Source organism: Pelodiscus sinensis, chromosome 26 (assembly GCF_049634645.1).
Source record: "Pelodiscus sinensis isolate JC-2024 chromosome 26, ASM4963464v1, whole genome shotgun sequence".
Classification (NCBI taxonomy): Eukaryota; Metazoa; Chordata; order Testudines; family Trionychidae; genus Pelodiscus; species Pelodiscus sinensis.
The window spans coordinates 12,534,381-12,556,439 of NC_134736.1; the positions used below are offsets into that span (position 1 = coordinate 12,534,381).

The 22,059-nt window shown below is 42.1% G+C and overlaps 1 protein-coding gene across 3 annotated transcripts in view; it reads right to left on the reverse strand.

The window, feature by feature from the left end:
• The window catches only part of CDON (cell adhesion associated, oncogene regulated), a 100,741-nt gene that overhangs the window by 25,874 nt on the left and 52,808 nt on the right, over positions 1-22,059 (reverse strand). For all 3 annotated transcript variants that reach the window (XM_075909600.1, XM_075909599.1, XM_006122311.4), the window contains 9 exons: positions 20,678-20,824; positions 20,246-20,389; positions 17,960-18,247; positions 16,541-16,810; positions 15,400-15,753; positions 8,210-8,493; positions 4,491-4,665; positions 2,788-2,916; positions 792-998 (listed from right to left, as the gene is read on the reverse strand). In XM_075909600.1, the coding sequence (XP_075765715.1) occupies positions 792-998; positions 2,788-2,916; positions 4,491-4,665; positions 8,210-8,493; positions 15,400-15,753; positions 16,541-16,810; positions 17,960-18,247; positions 20,246-20,389; positions 20,678-20,824 (1,998 nt within the window). The remainder of the gene's footprint in view (positions 1-791; positions 999-2,787; positions 2,917-4,490; positions 4,666-8,209; positions 8,494-15,399; positions 15,754-16,540; positions 16,811-17,959; positions 18,248-20,245; positions 20,390-20,677; positions 20,825-22,059) is intronic.

Here is a 22,059-nt window from a genome sequence, read left to right on the forward strand (position 1 = left end):
AAGTTAGGGAGAAAAGATAAAAATACCCAAGTACTAGAAAAAATGCTCAATTGATTTTTAAAAAAAGCCTGCAGAGATAAGGCACTGTCACAATGGAATTAGTTCTAAATTGATTTCTTGAGATTCAGAAAGAAAATAACTTGCTACCAGTGATATGTCTCTAATGGTTTTTTAGTTAACTGACAGAAAATGCCCTCATGCAATGTTGGAAAACTAGTAAAATAAAAGGGTTGGAAATAAATTTTTAACCTACGAAAATGGCAAGGAAATGCTTTTCCCCCACTGCCATCCCCTAAAAAGTAGGGATTGTCCAATTAAGATTAGGGAAGAGTATTTCACAAGACATGAGGTGTGCATTTCTAGAGATCATGGAAAATGGCACCTATTTCTGAAGTTCCCCTGAACTTCTCTCTCGTCAAAATGACTAGCTGATTTTAGCATATTTGTACTCTTGTTTCCCAGTCTAATACTACTTACTACTCATTGAAAAACTGAATGGCTGAACAAAAGCCCATAGCAATCAGAGTTACACAAACAATTAACAGATACCAATAAAAATCAAACACTGGGTACCAATTATTTCCTTTTTAGAGAGGAAGCCAACTTCAATTAGAGAAAAATTCCTAACCAGAGGGAAACTAACTACAAATAAAATAGGCCTTCTCAATCATGTTTAGCATTCTGTAATGAATCTGTAATTATTTTATCATTTTAAGTGGATGACCAGAAATCAGGAGTATTTCTCATAGAAAGTGGTCATCTAAAAAAAGGCAGTGAAAGAGTCTTACTACCTGGCTCTAAGTTGCGAACTTCCACTGACAGTTTAGAAGGAGAGATATTTTCAGCTGCAATTAGCCAATCACTGTTTCGACTCATACGCTTGTACTCTACTTTAAAGGCAGTGATGGGGGAGCCACCATTTGCACGTGGGATCCAGGTGACATAGACAGAGGTCTCTGAAGCCGTTGAGATAGCAGGGCGATCTGGAGCCTCAGGAACTGAAATGAGAAATTGACGAAGATAGAAGTTAGAAGAGAAACATGGAACTCCAGTCTTTACAGAGCCACCCCTATGATTACTCAATCAAATTAGACCAAATGTTTCAAACATGAAGAATTCTTAAATCTTCCTCTCACAAACTCTCCAACATATAAAATGAAAGGTACTTTCATAAGCTTTTCTTTTATTCTTCAGAATTGGAAGCCATAGTACTAAAGTCTTAAATTGTGTACGAAAACTTAGCTGTGGAGGTGAACGCAGCCACGTCTAACATCAGTGATTGGTCTGATGCAGCGCAATGCAAATTATGGGAGCACAAAACTGTTCTTAAATAATCAACACCACCAGAAAAATAGGGAATGGAATTGAAAGAGACATGCTAAGACACTAAACCCTACTTCTTCCTTAGTACTACAAAGGGAGCACATACAACAGGCTGGTGCAAATAAAAAAAATTGACCTGAAATACCCAGAATCATGAAAAAAGTGGTTCATAAATATTACTAAGCACTAAATTGCTTAAACATTATTTAGAAGAAACAAGAGCAAACCAAGCACATAACAAATGGCATCAGTACTTACTGAACTCACTTGAAGTTACAGACAGCAGTGGAAACAGAGAAAATGGAAAGAGATGGTGTTAGCAATCTGGTTATAACCATTTTAAACAATGAGACATCTCGAGTCTTCACTGCACTGGCTTATACACATTGTTAAACCAGAGTGCCACAGGGGGAAGAAATAAGGAACAGAAAGGAAATACGTTTTCTGGCACTAACTGGATTTTAAATTCTTAAACTCATTTTCAGTCTGTTTGGTTAACATTTTCAAAAGTGCTGAAGGGAGTTAGGAGGCTAAATCCCATTTACAAAACTGACATATGCACTTACGAACCATAACCACTTTTGAAAATTGGATGTGGATGCTTTCGAAAATTTTACCTTTGTGGTCATGTTATGTACCCTCACTTTGACAACATTATTTGCAAACAAGTTCTAGTTACCAAAAGAAGACCAGACACATAGTTAGCAGTAAGATATAGAGGGACATTTTCATTTTAAAAATCACACCTGTTTGAAAATGACTTGTTACAATATCCAATTTGATTATCAGTGAAAAACTATAGAAAAGACATTGACTTTATGCACATGATAACACTTTGTTGTCACCCTCACTGTTTCTCCTGTATAATCAGTTTCTCTTGTTCTTGGGTCTTCAGAAAGTCAGATTGGAAAGAAGACCACAAGCACAGGAAAAAGTCTTAATCAATTATCAAAATTGGCAGTGAAATTAGGGGTCAAGTGTGGCACCAAGCTACTTAACTCATTTTTGGAAACTGAATGCATTTCATTTAAATATTATTTAAATATTATAAATTCACTGACTGGAGAAATTAAGTTGATATCTCAGTTTATAAACTACACTTTTCTGTAAGATATGCAAGTCACAAAAAATGACTGGATAAATCTAGATGTCTTAGTTAATACTCCGCCTCATTGACTGGAGTGAAATAACCTTTTAGTTAACACTCTTAAAAGCATGCACAATCTGATCCTTTTCTCTAAAAATGCTGCCATCATAGAAAGTCTGAAGTCACTTATAACTGAGCCTTGCTAACAAATCGTTCACAAGAGAAACAGACCTGCAGCAGAAAGACAGACCTAAAGAATAAAGAGAATAAAAATGGGCATACAACACAGATGTATCAGTTATCAGGGCTTAAAAATTAGCTTAAATGCATCTTATTTTACATTTAACATGAGAATTGGAGACAACCCATGCACCTACCTCCGCTGTGTCGAGATGGGTCTGGAAGGATCACCCCAAAGTTATTTGTCCCTTCCTGAATGACAGGGTGTTTAGGAATGCCAAGCGGGGGAGATGGCGCCTGAGTGTTTTTTGAGGATGATGCTCTTTCTAAAAAAAAGTGTGTTTGATATACGATAAACAGCTCAGTGACCAGAAGAGACCCTGCCGAAAAAACTTGTTCACCTGATTCTTACACTATGCTCTCTTCCCACTGCTTTTATACAAGATAGTAACTTTAACTATGTTGCAATTGGTGCTAAAGTTGGCTCCAATTCCCAGCCAGGCTAGTTGTGCACTAGGGAGGTTCCTTGGGGGCTGAGAGAAAAAAGAATTCTCCATGTAAATCCCCAGAACCGCTCTGCAAGTCTCAGGCTGGAGTAACTCCACATCTATATAGCATAACATGCTACAACCCCACCCTAGATTTCTGCTGTCAGGTGATACAAGAAGGCTCATCATGTCTTACACTAGCTTCCCCCAATTCATGCCCCTTGCTGCATTGGAACCTCCATGGTTGCTAAAGGAGCCAGAATGAAAGCACTCTATCAACAGCATGGTAATAGATCTAATGGAGCCCCAAAGCTAGGGATGTCAACATGAGTCAACTATACGATTAACCGATAAGCCTGGGTTACATACATTCCCTCCCCTTGCTGCCTCTGTATCAAAGTGGTGGCAGCCCCTGTTCGCAGGTCCAGGCTCACCACAGCAGCAGCCCCTGTCTGTAGGGGGTCCAAGTTCCCTGTGGACAGGGGAGGTGGAGCAGCTTCTGTCTGTGAGGAGCTTGGACCTCCTGCAGACAGGGGCTGCTGCCACCCTGCGCTGCTGCCTCTGTATTAGAGGCAGCAGCACGAGCAGCAGGCAGCTGGTCTGCACAGGGAACTATTTTTTAAACTGGCTCCCCTCGCAGACCAGCTCCTGCCTGGCACCCCACGCTGCTGCCTCTGATAGCGAGGCAGCAGCTTGGGCAGCAGCTTGGGGTGGAACGAGGCTCCCTGGGAGTGGGGTGAGTGTGCGTTGGCTGCTGGCCCTGCCAGTGGGGACTATAAAATAGTCAAATAACTGATAAGAGTTCATGTGGTAACTCGACTATTCAGTTACCCAATAGCTAACTCCCCTAATCAAAGTGGACAATTAAAAACTGATACCAGTGTCCATAGCATAAGGCTAACTCCACCTGAACTGTATGTCTAATTGTTTAATTCTTTGCATTAGTAATATTTTAAGCAGTGTGGAGAATATATAATTATTCAGAGGTGGTTTTATTTTGCTAACAGGATAGTGCTCTTCCATCAGTACAGCGTGTCTTCACCAGCTACACTACAGCAGTGCAAATGCACTGGCACAGCTGCACTGCTGTAATGCATCTAGTGGAGACTAGCCTTAAAATCCATATAGAACGCAGTTGTCTTTGTAGTTTGTTTCCTTCATTCATATGCAAAAAATCACCACAAACAGCATGATAATGGAGTCTGCTGGCATTTACCAACAAGAATCCTATCAGCATACAACTATATGGGAATGCACCATCAGAATTTGACCTCAGCTATGTTGGATCCCATTTACCAACAGCCTTCCTTAGATACTAGGTTAAACAACTGTTTCCACAGAGACAAGCAACAGCCAACAAACCACAGGAACGTACAAGTGATAACTCTGCATGTAGGAAACACTGCGCCTACCTTTGCTGGTGCGAAATGTAAGCATGGCAGGCTGGCCTTCCCCAGCAGCACTCCTTGCTACCATCAGAACTTCATACAGGCTGGAGGGTTCCAGTTCTGTGAGATGAAGCTCATTTTCACTTCCAGGGACACGGACTGTATGCCAGCTACCCATGACATTGATGCCATCATCCAGCTGCACAAGAGGCAATCACAAGATACTAAGAACAAGACTTCAACTTTAGATAGGGAAAAATCAATACTTCTCCAGCTGAGCTTGTCTTCTGGACATTTTATTGTACAAAAATGTTAAAAGATGTGGATTGCCAGGGCTTTTATCTGTACAGCAGGTAAAGCACAAGCAGCGGCTCTGAACTTCTATACAATGTCCTGCAAGAGACCTGAAGCCTGGCCTACAGGATCCGACATATTAGGGTTTGAGAAAATTCAGTCTCCAAATTTTTATTTGGCCCCTGATCACTTAGCTGTGCCAGCTAAGAACAATGCTAATTAGCAGGGCTCGACAATCTGCAGCGAGAGCTACTCGCCAGCACCGCACTGCGCATAGCGCCGGTGAATGGGGCGCACGGAGCGACTGGCTGAAATCTACTCACCACGGGCGAGCAGAAACAGCGGTTTGTCGAGCCCTGCTAATTAGTGCATATGACAGTGGGTATTTACTCTGAGCGCTTGTGCTTGAGGGAACTAGAGTGAGGACAAATTATTTTAAGCAGAATACCAAATGTAGCCATTCGATCAGGGGTGGACAAATACCGGCCCATGGGCCAGATCTGGTCTGCAAGTATTTACCTGCACCTCCACAGGTATAGGGGATCACAGCACCCAATGGCCACAGACTGTCATTCTCGGCCAATGGGAGCTGTGTTTACATGTACCTGAGGACGGGCAGATAAATATAGTGGCAGTGGCCCACCAGGGGCTAATCCTGGTGAACTACCAGTTTTATTGCCTACCCCTGCATTAGATGGTAGCATTGGATTAAAACAGGATCCAAGATGAGAAAGTGATAGAGTTTCTCTAACCTATCCCAGCCTTCCATGATGTAAGCATCTTTAAAATGTTTATAGGTTATAATGAGTAACAGAGAGAACTATATTAGCTGCTTAGTTATTTCCAGAGGCTGGAAAACGTCAGCAGGAAGAGTGGAGATTTGTTTTTATTAGTTTACATACTTCTCTTTTTACAATTTTTTCCTTTGTGTTTTTTTTTCCTGTTTTACAGTGAATTTATCTGTTCCATTAGGCAAAGGAAAGAGATTTCTCTTAATACTTGACCGTCTGAGAAAAGTATCACCCCAAATCCCAAAGGGAAAGGCATGATTCTACCAAAAATAAACTATTAAACACTGTAAGACTGTAATAAAAACACGGAAGGCAGTTCTAAATACTATGCATTACTGAAGTTTATACTGATGGCCTTGATTCAAATTCTTTCTTCAAGAGACATTTCTTTCTAATGTTTTATTAAAAAATCCTGGAAGAAGAGGAAATCAATTAAATAATGTTTATAATACAAGAGATAGATGCATTTAAAATGACAAAAAATTGTCTACTAAAATATGTAAATAAATAGGCATTTAATAGAAAATAGATAATTGCTAGTGATGGGCAAATTTGAAACAGTCAGATAAGTGTTCAAAACTTTTGATGCTTATCGGAACGCACTATCTTTGGTTCAGATATTATGCTAATGGACTCGGTCATGAGATTTCTAGGATGTGGCTGGCCAAAAATACTTTGTGATATTTCCACTTCAGGTTGGGACACAACCAGGATGTACAAGGATTTAAACTTATAACGAACTCGTTAACTTAGAGATCTAGGCCTGCATTGCTTGGCTCCAATTCTAATTAAAGGAGTTTTATCTCTCCCTGCTATCTGAGCATTTGAGCTTCATTTGTGATATAGTGAATTCTTAGGCTTTGTCTACATTACAAAGTTTTGCTGTCAAAACTTGACTTTTGGTGACAAAACAATGAGAGCACACACACTGAAATGGGTCTTCTGTCAGGAAAAGAGTTTCAGCTAAGGATGTTAAGAGGTGGGCAACTCGCTAATTTTTATCAACTAATCGTGTAGTCGATAAGGAAGGAAGCACTCAGTGCCGGCTCATGGTGGGTCCAGGACCTACCCTCACTGTGGCTTTGCTGTTTAAATGTACTAAGAGCCAGGCTACCTGCCCGCCCAGCTCTTAGTACATTTAAACTGCAGAGTCGAAGCGGGGGTAGGTACTGGATCTGGCGCGAGCCAGGACAGAGCTGGGTTTCCTGCCTGGAGCAGCCTCTCCATGCTGCCCCCGCCTCCCTCTCACGGTGCTGCCTCAAATAGAGGTAGCAGCGGTGGGGGTGGCACCGCCAAGGCGGTGCTGGAGGGAACCGGCTTTTAAGTCAGCTCCCTCTAGCACTGGCTCCTGTTCCCCTACCCTGCCTCTGATACAGAGTGGGGGGAGGGATATAAGTAGCTGACTCGACTAACCGATAAGCCTACTTGCTTACATTCTTAGTTTCAGTGACAAAAAGCTTCCACCCCTACAAAATACTTTTTTCTTTTCCCCTCCCTTTATTGTCGACCAAGAGTCAGTGTAACCACTAGGCTATAAAATCCCATTGAATTAGTCGACCAGTTAAATGTTACGTTTAACCGCTTAACTGATTAAATGGGGGTGGGTAGGGCGCTCTCCCACCTTCCACAGCCAGGCTGGAGTGCTCCCCCCTCGCCGCTGCAGGCAGGGGCTGCTCTGATCGGGCTGACGTGCTCCTGCCTACAGCAGAGAGAGAGGCTGCTGCGCTGTTCTGACATTCCTCGGCACAGAGCTACCCACGATGCTGCTCCCGGTAACTCAAGAGGCTGTGGGGGACTGAGGGGGAATCCTAAGATGTGCAGGGATCAGCTCTGCCTTCCCATAAGATGGCAATGCGGGATACATACCCACAGTGCGTTGCTCACATGGTTGATGATGGTGCCCTCACTGGGTACAACATGATCTGTAGACCAAGAAGCAACTGCGAACACCCTCTGGCGATCTTTGTTTTGTCGACTTTTGGGTGTCGACATACTTTTTTTGACAAAACTTGGTAGTGTGGACATACCCTTCAACATACTAGGTCAGAGGCAAAACTTGCATCTGACTTACACCAGTGTTAGTAAGTTGAGAGCCAAACCTACTGCCTTTAATACATTTTTTCCATTACTGATCTTGTATGAATAATGCTCACCAGAGTTTCATTGCACATCTACACTAAGGGTACTATAATGAAAATAACTTGAGCTCTATTGAGCCTGGTTAAACACAGAAAAAGCAGCAACTAATTTCTATCATCCCTAAGCAGGCTGCCTGTGTCTACAGCAACATTGTGGTTCAAGTGTATCTTGTTTTCTCTCAAGCATCAGAGGGGTAGCAGTGTTAGTCTGAATCTGCAAAAGCGGCGAGGAGTCCTGTGGCACCTTACAGAGTAACTGAAGTGTTGGAGCATAAGCTTTCATGGGCAAAGACCCACTTCGTCAGATGCGTCTGACAAAGTGGGTGTTTATCCACGAAAGCTTATACTCCAACACTTCAGTCAGTCTATAATGTGCCACAGGACTCCTCGCCGCTTTTGTTTTCTCTCTGGGCTGATCCCAGAGCTCATGTTAAATCCCACGCTGCCATAACAACGATAGGCTCCCTGAGAAGCCACATCTACTAAGGAGTTATCCCTCTCTTCCAAAAAGCAGCAGTACCTTGCGATATTTCACGAAGTAAGCATTGATGGGCAAGCCGCCATCCTTTCCAGAGCGCCACACCAGGTTGTACATGTCTGGCTTGAGTGTTTGTGGAGGGCTGAGGATGATTGGGGCTTCAGGAGGCAAAGCCCCATTGGGTGTCTTTTCGGTAGCAACTGCATCAAGATGCAACTTTGTCGGAGACAAATTGGAGAATCCTTCTTCTGTATCATAATCTCCATCACTTTGGGCAACCTCTATGGGAGTGACTTCTTCAGCTTTTGTACTAGATTCAAAAGGAACTGCAAAAGAAAAACTCTGGTTACATCTACAAGACAAACTATTTGGTTTCATGTGCTGGAAATGAACTCTTGTCCTTCACACCTACATTCTTCTACTGCATAGAAGAGGAAACACTTCACTGGGAACATAAGCATTCTAAAGGTGTAGGACCAGGCAGACCAGCAGCAGTGGATGTGTTATAATTGCTACACCAGGTACATTAGGTAGCAGTAATGTACTTATGTGGAAAAAGTAAGTAACTCTCTTTCTACAGACAGAGAAATCTGAAGTGACTCAGTCATTAAATTATATCTGTACAGTCACAATCTGCTGTATGTACAAGTTTATATTAAGGGCATTTTCTTAGCTCACTTTGTGAAGTTATAGTTTTGAGTAATTTCCACTAACACTGAACGTTACATAGCTGAAATCCAGCCAACTCATTTGAAAACATACTGCTAAGAATGAGGTAAGCAAGACTCAGTGCTACTAGTGATATTAACATATAGTTTTGAAAGCCCTCTATGTGCTTTCTGCGGCCATCCTGTAGCTTTAACTGCAATGAGGTCAGTAGTACTGGATAGCATAACTGACAAATACTCTCAGGGAATCCTGGAACAGCTTGTCAACATTCCAGGCAGCAACCGTCTGGCAACTTGGACCACTGAGGTTAGCATCAAGACAAGCATCAAACTTCAATATTTGAAGTGAGAAGACAGGGAAATGACGTGGCTCCTGAAGTTGTACACTGAAATGTTAAGACTGCCAGATGTTCTTAGTCCTGCCCTTTCTTTCATAGAACTGTGTATGCTTTGGTTATGTGTTGGGGGTCCAGAAAGTAGAATAAGGGAAACTTAGTTTACAAAACAAACAGAAATGCCATGGTTACATAAAGCATAGGTTGTGTTGCCTTGGCCACCTCAGATTCTTTCAACCTCCATTAAAATACCAACAACACTTCAAGGAAGCTGGAGAAAGGAAAGAGTTCTTTTTAAAATCCAAAGCCCATGTTTTTAGTAAGCATTGGTTTATTTAGGAATTCTGCAGAGTTTTGGTATGGGAGTCGTAAGCAACACAAAGAGCAAATCTCCAAGGTCAAACATCCGCTTATTCAAGACAAGAGAGGAAATGCTATACATTAAATCAACCAGTGAGAAAGTGATGCATGCTGCATATTAGTATCAAAAGCCAACGTTCTGTTCATCTGACAAGTTGGAAAGCGTACTTTACTGTGATAGGCAAGCAAGGATTTCTGGATGTACACAATGCGACTTGGTAACTGCTTGGGCAGGGACTTGGATTGCAATGTGTGGAGAATTCACTGTGGTTTAGGCTGATGAGGATCGACCTCCTGACATTATTGCTTTCACTAGTCCTGAAGGCTAGCACTTAACTACTGGCGAACAAATGTCAATTTAACTTATGGACAAACACTACAGAACAGTAATTTGTATTAAAACCATTCAGATTTATGTGCCTTCACCACAGGATGTCAAGGTTTTGGTATCGTCTATTTCAGTATGTAATGGGCAGGGCTCGACAAATAATGCAATCTACTCGCCCAGGGTGAGTAGATTGCAACCTGGAAGAGCCGGGTTCGGGTGATCTGCGCATGCGCAGATCGCTGGACAGCACGGCTGGCGAGCGAGGCTCGCTGCAGTTCGGCGAGCCCTGGTAATGGGGGTACTTCCACTAGCGTTTACTCCCTCCTGGTCAGATTCACTATTCCCCCTCAGCTTCATAGTCATGGAATTCTTTGAAAAAAATACAGTAGCAATTTCACAAAATAAGTTAGTGTTTAATGGAAATTAACCGGGGATTTGTAATCGGAGTTCTATAACATACCTCATGACAGCCTATTACAATCAACCCTACAAGATAGGAGCTACTACTAGTCAAGATGGGTGACATTTTCCAAAGCATCTAAAAGACTTACGACACTAAGTGCAAAGGAGTTAGGTTTCTAAGTCACTCAGGTGCTTCTGAAAACTTTACCTGATATGTTCATTTGAACCTGTTGTAGACTCAATTGACTAAAGAACTACATCTATTTGAAACTTATTAGAAATGCTTTATTAGACATTTCTATTGGCATTTAAGTTACCAGCCCTTTGACTCCTGGTGGCTCTCAGCTAGCCAGCTTCCAAACTCATTTTAAGGGTTCAAACCCACAGATCAAAACCAGTGCCTTCACTACCACCTGAATGCCAAAATAACAAATCTGAAATTGATAAAAGCAAATATAACATTTAACTTGTAGAACTCACTGACAGACGGTTGAGACAAGGCACCAGAATGTGTATTGCAGTTCAGGATGAGTTCCGGGAATTCCATTTTATTTGGGTTTTACAAAGTCCATTACTGAACTTAATGTGAGGGTTTTTTATATTAAAATGACAGATTTTTCTCTACAATTTTTTTTTAAAAGAAAACATTTGTGCCTAATGTCAAATATGTACATTTCAATTAAAGAAAAAAAATCTACTAAAGTCTAAGTGTAAAAATTTAGAAAAAGTCTGTTATATATTTGATAGCATCTTGAGTGTAGTCAATTTTTACATAGTCCCCTATATAGTAAGTTTATCTTTTGCTAAAAAAGAACCTTCTAAACATCAAGATGGAAGTAGAAAAATCTCTTTTAAAACAGGATTTCAATATATTTCAGGACATATTTACCAGTATTGTATCAAAAGCCAGAATACAGTAAACCTGTGTTATCTGGCACGCTCGGGGATTAGGGTGTTCCGGTTATCTAAAAAGGAGGGTTACTTCGAGATATGTTGCTCATGCCGCGTGCACAGTTCCCCAAGTGGTTTTTCCCCAGCAGTACCCGTCGGGCTGGCAGGTCGCCTGCTGGAGTGGCACCACGATAACATTGCATAAGTACCCCTGCCGGCCCTCCCCCACCTTAGTTCCTTCTTGCTGGAGACACCGACGAAGAAGAGGTTGGGGGGGGGAGAAGCGGGGAATCAAATGGACATGAGCAACACATCTTGAAGAACAACAGTTAGAAGCAAGTAACCCTCTTTTCTTCTCCGAGTGGTTGCTCGTGTGCATTTGAATTAGGTGAACCCCTAGCCGAAACTTGTGGAGGTGGGGTCAGAGGCATGACCTAGAAATCAATTCAACTTCTTTCTAATATGCTTTTATTAGATGATGTTACAGAACTGAACTTAAAACTGCAGAACCCAGGGCTGCATCACTCCTTGTCTGCTGCATAATGGCATAATGCGCAGTGAACATATGGACCGAGGATCACGTGGCTGCCCTACAGATATCTACAATCAGGACCCGAGCCACGAACGCTGTAGAGAATGCATGCGCTCCCATGGAATGGGCCATCATGTGAGGCGTGTCTTTGCCAGCTTACACGTAACATTCCTTAATACAGGACAAGACCCAGGAAGAGCGCCTCTGGGCTGACACTGGCAACCCTCTCATCCTTTCCACAAATGAAATAAGAAGTTGGGACGACTTGCGGAAGTGTCTGGTTCTGTCTATACAGAAGGCTAACGCTTTCTTGGCATCAAGAGAGTGGAGGGCTTGTTCCCTAGAGGACTTATGGGGCTTTTGGTAAAACGCAGGCAGGTATGTGTCTTGGGACATATGGAAGACAGACAGTACCTTTGGTAGGAAGGCTGGGTGGGGACACCTTCCCCTATTACGAATGTTATTCGGTCCAGAGGAGTTGCTATTACCCGTGCCCGCATTACGATACCTGAGCCTCCATGGGTCTTGCTATAGGGAGGGTACTGTGATCTAGCGGGTGCCCTGGAATTAAGTGACCGTCTCTGCGGGGCTGGTGTATGTATGCCTAGAGTCCTAAGGGTGGCCCTCGTGTCCTTAAGGGTGTGGTGTCTTGAGTCCGTGCTTTGAGAGAAGAGATCCTTGCCCTCGAAGGGTAGGTCTTCAATGGTGTTTTGGACATCCTGGCGTTTGCCTGACACCTGTAGCGACACACTTCTGTGCATGACTACCCTTCCCACCCCGATGCCATGGTTCGGGCTGTCGAGTCCCCGTATGCATTTGTCTAGGTGGGGGCATAGTGGCTGGTGCCAGAGGATCGGTGCCTGGCGCCCTTTGTAGCACAGCAGGTGGAGCCTCCTCCGGTACCGAAGGTGGTACCAACGTAGCTGGCGGCACCAATCCCATCTGCGGTGCCATAAGACATAGCATCGTAGCGGGTGGGACCACCGTTGGTGGTGCCGACCAGGATCCGTGCCCTGCCGCTGTTACCAGTGCCGCTGAGGCCCCTGGTGCTGCAGGCGAACACTCCCGGTACAGAGGGATCGCGGGCTGTGGAGGAGATGCCGTGAGCTCTATCAGCTCTTGCGCTGCTTCAAAGGTCTCTGGCGTGGATGGCCTTTGCAGCTGTATCTGCTCCAGACTATGTTCCCACACCGCGTCATCGTGACGCCTCTGGGTCCCGTCTTCCCGTTGGCGCCGAAGGGACCAGGAGGGTGAGTGTAACTGGTGCCAGCTCTCATGCAGTCTCTTGGCTGGAGACCTCCCTCGATTGTCCCTCTTCTTCGGCACCAGAGACTGGGATCAGTGCCTTGGTCGGAAAGGTCCCGGTTGGGTTTCCTGCACTGATGCCAGTGCAGTGTGGACCGCACCTTCCTTCTCTGGTGCCGGCTGAAGCACCGACTCCATTCAAATGAGTTTTAAGCGGGAATCTCTCTCCCTTTTGGTTCTTGGCTTAAAGCTTCTGCAGATTTTACAGGAGTCTGTCAAGTGGGTGTCCCCCCTAGCACTTTAAGCAAGAGTCATGGGGGTCTCCACATGGCATCGGTTTAGCACAGGACGCACAGGGTTTGAAACCGTGCAGGCCTGGCATGCCCACCCACGAAGGGGAGAGAACACTCAAACTACCTAAGTGCTAACTATACTACTAAATGCAAACTAAGACTAAAGAACTATTCACACTTCAAAGAACTCTGATCGCTGGATTAACAAGTCAACAAGAGAAGCTCCAACAACCCTCATGGCCGGTAAGAAGGAACTGAGGAGGGGGAGGGCCGGAAGGGGAAACTTATGCGATATTAATGTGGCGCCACTCCAGGGGGTGACCTGCTGGCCTGACGGGTACTGCTGGGGAAAAACACTCTGGGAACCGTGCACACGGCGCACGCACACCTAATTCGAATGCACATGAGCAACCACTCAAAGAAGAAATTCTGGTTATCTGAGGGTCCCATCAATCTAGGAAAAACCAATGGACAATAATAGTAAAACTCAAGTTTTCAATACTGGTAGTTTTGTAGTGTGAGGCAGGTGGTCTCACATTTCTATTTTGAGTTAAAGATGATTAGTACTACTTAAATAAAAAATTGTTAAGCCAATCATGGTAAACCAAGCCAGGCCTGTGCACCTGAAGATGTGACAGTATTGTGGCTGGGGGCAATGCTGGTTAACAAAGTTTTCTGGTTAACAGTGCCAGATAAAGGTTTCACTATTTAAAAATTAGGCAATTAAAATAAGTTAATGTTGTTTTATGCTTTCAAGATCTTCTCTAGCTTTATTTTTGAAAAAATAGGTATAGAGTTTAACTTGCTTTCTGGCTCAGCAAATTTTAATTAGGTTTTCTATTTTCTCTAGGCTGTGTTTTGATGATTGAACACCAAGACCAAGGGTAAATATTTCAAAACTACCTACAGGACTTAGGCTCTTAAGTCCCATTTTAAAAAGCAATTAGAAGCCTAAATCCCACTGATTTTCAGTAAAACTTAGGCTTCTAAGTGCAAGTCTCTTTTGAAAATGAACAAAAGCCCAAATCATGTGGGTGCTTTTTAAAATTTTGACCTTGTTCTTGATAGAGTAATTAAAAAAACCACATTTTGATGTATGTGATCTTGAATACACCATGAAATAATACAAATAAATTTGTTTATATTGTGCCTTCAGTTTAAGAACAATTTGTGCTTTCAGTTTAAGAACAATCTCCCTCTAGCAGCAACTTCTGGAAGAGAGAACATTGAGTATTTTCTTTGAGAGATGGAGCCTTTTATATTGTCTATTTCTACATCTCTCCTCTCCCAACGTCATGGCGGTGTGGTGCATGCACTCACACTACCGAGAACTGCTGGGGATTCCCCTACTTGACCTCACACATTGACTTTGCTGGGTATCAATTCCATAGTGACTTGGGAAGCACTCCTGAACCATAGCACAGGTCGAATCTCTCTAGTCTGTAGCCTCAGGACCTGACCAGTGCCAAACCAAAGTATTTGTGGAACCACGAGAGGTTAATATTGTCTAGCAGCATTAACAACACTTCCACTGCTTACTGGGCTGTTAGAGGACATTTAAGGCAAAATTAGAGCTAAACAACAGCAGAGAACACCAAGAGCCAGGACTGGTGGCAGCAAACAAACTATGGGACTGCAGAAAACTTGGCCACACCTATGACAAGTGGACATCTGTATAACAAACATCATGCTGGACCATGGATGTTGCTGGACTAGAGGTTCAAACTGCATTTATAGCCGAAATCTGGAGCAACTACATATCACCTTAGCAGGGCATTGCAAACATACTTTTTTAAAGCTTGTAGAGGGAGAGATTTTAAAGTGACTTTAGTATTTGTGAAAAGTCCCTTATTGGGTCAGATTGGAGAAATAAATCCTCCGACTCCAGAATGGGGTTTCCCCACACACTGATGTGCCACGATACTGAGAAACACACAGAGGCGTTGAGATGCTAGTATACACTTTAGTCTCAGGTGAGATGGCCAAAAACAAGGTATCTGCTCACTAGAAACTTGGCCAACTCATTTCAATAAGCAATGAAACAGACCATGTCTAATTCAGATGTTGATAAACTGCCCCTCTTGATACTAAAGAGCTATTTCACCACATAAGGAACATGCCAGATTACTGGTAGCGCTCAACATAAAAAGGCTCATGGAAATGCTGGCGCTAGCTTACCAACGGTAAGAAATGCTTCTGACAGTGCTGAGCCGTGTTCGTTTATTGCTTCACAAGAGTATTTCCCAGCATACTCTGGAGTAATTGCCTGAATGTACAGGGAGCTTGATCCAGCTCGAGACATGGTGAAGTAGATGGGTTCTAAAATGGTGCTGCCTCTTCTTGTTTCTGGAGATTTTCGCGGTTTTGAATGAAGGACCTGAGAAAGGTGGCTGGTAATAAGTCCCCGGCTGTTGTACCAACGGATGACAGGAACAGGTAATCCAGTGGCATTGCATGACAATGTAACATCACCACCATCGACCACATTGGCACTGGCTGGTGAAGAAACTATAACTGGCTTAGAGCCTTTGCCTGTTAAAAACAAATTAATATACAAAATTAATTCACTGTGCTGTGGAATCTGTTGTCTAATGCACAGATGAGCTGTTAATATGATTATAAAAATGAACACATTCAAATATTTGCCATTATAGAGTTCTTTAGTTTTCTGGTTGGAAATAATTCTCCAATCCATTGCTCTAAGGGAACAAGGGGCTGAAAGTCATTGCTATTATTGACACTTTTGTTCAGAGAAGGCAGATGCACTATTAACCTTCAATCTGCATGTGGAGTGTGCAAGAACAAAGATATCAAGCCTTGAGTCTGGAATTCCCCAGTTAGAAAGAAATTCCAATAGAACTCAGATAATTTAAGACAATGGAGTTAATTATAAGAGACTCAATATGTTTAGTTACTGTTGGATTTAACCTTTAGATTTAGGTTTAAAAATTCAACAATCAATATAAACTGATTCACCAAATACCTCCAGCTCTCCAAATAATCCTTCTATCAAACATAGCTAAAATTTTATAAAGGCAAACACAGCCTAGGAGACGAACAGGAATAAGTATATTTGAAGCAAGATTTTATTTGCCTTCTTTTAAATTCTGGAACCTTGAACTAAGGATCTTGGTTTACATCTCCCATTCCACCATGAAATACTTTAACAAGTGGTCAATAAATTGTGCAAGTTGCTGCTGACTGTGGTCAGAAATGGACTTAGTCTATACATAAACCAAACCTTTTGGCAAGAAAACTAAAACGTGTTAGAAAAACAAAGGTTTTAGTTTAAATTTTTGGACAGTTAAGTGTTCTATACCTGTCTGGACTCGAAGTCTCCCAATGGACTGTGTGAAACCAATTCCATTGTTCGCTACACACTGGTACAACCCAGAATCCTCCTTAGTAATGCCACTGATTCTCAGCCTGTTTCCTGTCACCAGATGTCGTGCAGAAAGGTGGACAGGAGTTGCATTATGGAACCAGGTAAGATTAGGAGCTGGGTTTCCATGTATGTCACATGAGAAATGTATAGTTGCACCCACAGCCACCGTTTGACTCTGCAGTCCTTTAGAAATTGAGGCAGATTCTACAAAACAAATGCAATGTGAAACTTTCAGGAATCATGCAGAAATGAGTTACTAGACCACATTTTACAACAGAAAATTTTACAAACTTATCACAAATACGGAAGCCAAGCTTAGACACCTCAAGCTCAGTGAAAGATGAACACTTGGTTCTAAGTCATTTTCAGATAAGTCATGCTTACACTATAAAAGTTAACAGTCTTTGACAAAACTACTTACTGTTTCAGCATCTCTACTTCATGAAACAAACTTTTTCAAACCTTTCAGATTGTTTGGTCAGAATACACACACATCTAAGCCCCACCATATTCACCACGAACAGCAATAAGGCTCCCATTGACATCAAGGGAAGCAGACAAGCAATCACTGGACAGTTTTGAAAATCCCATACAGAATTCCAGGTAGCTTGAAGAAGCAAACACTGATTTTTTATTTACAAATTAATGTCTATGAAAAACAGAAAACTTGCAACAAGATGTACATTGTTCATTAACAAGCAAGTCCAGACTGTAGCCCTGTTAGAATTCTATTTCACTCTCAGAAAGTATAGACTAGTGTGTTATTCCTGAGGAGATGAGAATTAGGATAATCCTTAGCTACTTTCTGTTTTCGGCAATAGTAAGAATGTTCCAATATGATTTAAGGATGCGGCAAGACTGATTCTATCTTAAGCTAGGCAGTGCCCAGAAAGAATTGCTATAAAATAAAAATGGAAAAGCAGTGAATTACAGAAGCACAGCAGCAGCCTGATGGCCAGTGGTAGGGATGGGTTTTAGAATGCTCACTCCTCACAGATAATTTTTGTTTAATTACCATGAATGGGGAAAGGACAAGCATCCTACTTTGGTACAGGATTCATCAGGTACTAAAGGTGTGCACAGCATGTTTGCAGACAAACAGATTACTGGTTTTCTCCAGAGGAGTTTACAATTCAAAACAGATTAAACGATAATGAGGACAAAAGATTTGGGAAGAGGAAGACAAAAAGGAAGAGATCATAAGATATGCTTATGAAGTATGTATCTTAATTATTTAATGAAACATTTTAAAATGCATCAGCCCTTATGTAGTAGCTTTTTCAGCTAAGACAACAAAAACAGAAAGAGTCTTTCACATAAAATGTGCAAATAAAAAACAAATCAGTTCCTTACCGAGTACAGTTACTGTGTAATTTAGGTATCTCACTACCTCAGACTCATTTGCCACCACACAGGAATAGTTTCCAGCATCCAATGCATCAAGTCTATCTGTCACAAGATGGGAGTGCAGCAGCCTCCACTTGCTTCCAGTCAGTGCATCCTGGCCATCCTTAAACCAGTGGACATGAGATGCAGGCATTCCACTAACAACACATTCTAGAATGAGGGGGCTGTGCTTAGGCACTGCTAAAGCCAGAGACATGGTGGGATGAAGAACGTGGAAGCTTTCTACAGAAGTGCCTGGAAGTAGAGTAAAGAGACACACAAAAGATAAAACTCTTTGGTGATTCAATTTTAAAATTGAATAATTAAATACTTTTCCCGCTAGTGCAGGCATGTCAAACTGGCGTTTGGCAGGCTGCATGCGGCCTGATCGAAATTTAGTGTGTCCCGCCAGAACATTTTTATAAAAGAATGAAGTGCGGTCCGCTGGTGCGGCTGCTCAGAACTCATAACCGAGTGCCTGCTTACAGCCGGCTGGGCTGCTCTGCGCAACAGCATCTGCTCACGGCAGGCCGGGCCGCTCTGTGCACGCGCTCATGGCCGGCTGGGCACTCTGCGCTGGGCTCTCCAGCAGGTACTCGCAGCTGGCCGCTGTGCTCACGCCACCCCAGTGCCTCAGGCGGCAACATCAACTCCAGGACCCAGGTATTAGGTTGGGGGGAAGGGACGGGGCTGAGTGTGCATGGCTCTGCAGGAGGGGGGAGGCTGGGAGTGCCTGGCTCTGGTGAAGGGAGGAGGTATTAGGTTGCGGGGGCCTGGCTCTGGGGGAGCAGAGGGGGATTGGGTTAGAACGGGCGTATGGGAGTGCCTGGCTCTGGGGGAGAGGAAGAGGATATTTTGTTAATATTTTGTTTATTTATTGATTCCCAAGTAAAAAATCACAAAATGTATATTAATTTTGTATCAATAAAATGTGGGCTTTTTTTTTTGCAATTGCATGAATAATTATATCTTTATGCAAAATCTCAAACTTACAAAGTATCTGAAATTTTCACAGAAGCCTGTTTTATTTGATTAACCATGGTCTATACTTGTTTTTATTTCAACAAAACAAGCTAGGTATCATATACAAAATTTAAGCACCGTACATTTATATTTAAATTAAAAATTATGTAAAATTAATTTTAAAATTAATATGAGCAAATAATTTTACACATCAAATTATTGTAATATTATAAAATACCCCTAAACCAATCTATAATAATAAATGACTACAACTTTCCGACAAAGTACATTTTCTTTGGTGGCCCTAGGGTTGCCAGGTGTCCGGTATTAGTGCCTTCTGCCTGGCACTTAACATGCTTTTTCTTTTTTCTTCTCAACAAACCATCTGGGAACTCTAGGTGGCCTTGTGGCCCTGAAAGCTATCAGTTTTTATCTGTGCGGTCCTCAGTAGGCTTTGAGTTTGTCATGCCTGCTCTGGTGGCTCCTTCACCGTTTTTTCAAAGCGCTGATGTCCGTTGTGTTACCAAATGTACTCACTCACTTTGCGGCCAATTTTCCTTACATCTGAGTACAGCATGATGAGGCTCACTTACATTAACCCAACCTCCTTCCCCCCTCCCCTCAAATCAGTTGGAAGTGGCGCTTATTGGACATTGGACACCCCCCTTCCAGGAGCGAAGAGCAGAAGTCTTTTGGCATCCGAGCCTACATTTCTCAGAAAGCAGTACACAGCCACCATGCCTCTACTCTAAACTCTGCTCTGCTCCTGCTCTCCATCACTGCTCTCATCTCTGCCATGTATGTTATGAGAACAAACCAGAAGCAACAACAAATTATTCCTTTTGCAATTAGACTAGATAAGTTTTCAAGGAAATACTCACTATTAGAAGAGGGCATGACATTGATAATGTGTAGATGATTATTTCTTTCAATATACCATACTGATGAAAAATGTATGCAAACAGGAAAAAAACCTTTATAGACACAGACATTTTTATATTACTAGATATTCATGGAAGTAATCTTTTTAGGTTGATTTTTTTCATAAAGCCACAAAATCAAAGGCAGTTACTGAAGATGAAAAGTATTCTGCAGACATTTGCTAGCTATATTCTATATATAGTAGAGGACCAGCTCTTGACCATCAGAATAGCGAGACATTACGATCTAGCAGAGTATATTAAAATACTAATTTAAGGTTGATCAATTTAGTTCAAAGCTTTTATCCTTTAAAGCCACCCTGGTAGGTATGTTAAATACTCACGGCTGACTATGAGCTTAAATACTCACGGCTGACTATGAGCTTATGTCCAGTGGGTTCTAATTTGAGATCACGAGTGACTGGGTTGTATGCTGCACATTTATAGGAGCCTTTATCCTCTAAAGAGACATTCAAAATCTGCAGATTTCCAGATGGAAGAATTAGGTAGTTATCTGAGAAAGGGAAAAAGAGGCTAATGTTTAAATTAGTTTCAAAGAAACAGTTTTTAAAATTTCTTTAGTAAATTCATATAGCACCCTATTCTATTAAGTGCACTACTGAGAACTAATAACTTTGCCAACAAAGAAATTCATTCTTACCGTGTATATCTTTACTAAGACAGATGTATCTAATGTGAATTTCATGAGGTTTTCAACTTTTAGGACATCACTCATATATATCAGCCAGTATTTTTGGGGTAGGTCATTTATACTAGTTACTAGCTTAATAAAATCTCTCACCTGTTGATTGTTCTAGCCATTTTCCCCGTACTCGAAATCGAACTTGTGCTTTAGGGTTACTTTTTGGCACCTTACAGCCAATGAAAACAGCACTTCCCTCTTCTGCTGTAACTATGTGTTTCACTGAAGTATCAAAATCATCAAGATCTGAAAGACAGGTTACAAAAGGTAAGTGGGACTGCAGATTTTGAAGGACATAGGGCTAAACAGTATTCATTAATTGCAAATATGGCAGATTTTGATCCAACGGAATGATGTTTTGACAGCCTCTCTGAACTCCTCTGTAAATAAGTGTGACATTTCATGTAGTTCTCAATACCAGAGCTAAGATAGAGGAATGTGTGCTATAGGAAGAGCAAAGTTTTCACGTGAAGTATGAAAAAACTGAAAATGTAACTTTCCTGTAAGTTTCACAGAACTATTTCATGAAAAATAAGGAAACAGAGAGGCTCTCAACTTCTGTCAATTACCAGTAATTAATGCAGGAGGCAATTTATAGTACACTGATAACAGGAAACTTGTTAATTCTATTCACACACAAAGTAGTTAATTATAATGGAGAAATATAACTTGACAATGAATACATCAGTGTGGAATGAGACATCGGCTATTCACTGCCTGTACCATAGGAATTAAATATAAAACCTCAACCTACAAGTTATAGCACCTCCCAACATTGTTTTTAAACAACATTGTTGCTAAAAACCCCATAAACAGTTTGTGTTAGACCTACTCTACACCTAAAAAGGTAGTTCAAACTAGCTATTGCTCAGGGGGTGTGAAAAATTCACCCCCCTAAAGGATATCATTCAGACTATTTAAGTCCTTGTGTAGACAATGCTAGGTCAACAGAAGAATTCTTCTATTGTCCTGGCCAGCACCTCTCAAGAGTGTGGATTTACTACAGCAATGGGAAAATCCCTGCCACTGCTGTAGCAAGTATCTACACCACAGTTCCAGCTGTGGAGCTTGTACTAGAGCCATACCCTAAGACCCTCGTGTAGTGCAGTAAAGTATACAAGCTGCTCTTTTCCTGCTAGCTTCCACGTTCAAAGCTTACAGCGTGTAAAGTTTGTCTATGCTGATTGCCCTTGCAGGTCTCTGGAGGGGGTGTTGCTATGGGTCAGCACTTTGCCAAAACACTTAGTCTTCTCAACTGTGAGAAATGCTCCTCTCACAGGGATTCTGGACATGCTCCATGGACGGGGCATCCTTAAGACGAGGTTACTCAAATCCTGGCAGACAAAGGCCCAATTCAGACAGTTCTTAGAACAGCCAAATTGTACTCCAAGGAAACTGTTTTCAATGGTACATAATCTTTTTCTTATGAGTTCGGCCCATGACCTCTCTACTTCACATTTCTTTTAATTATCAAGCAATTT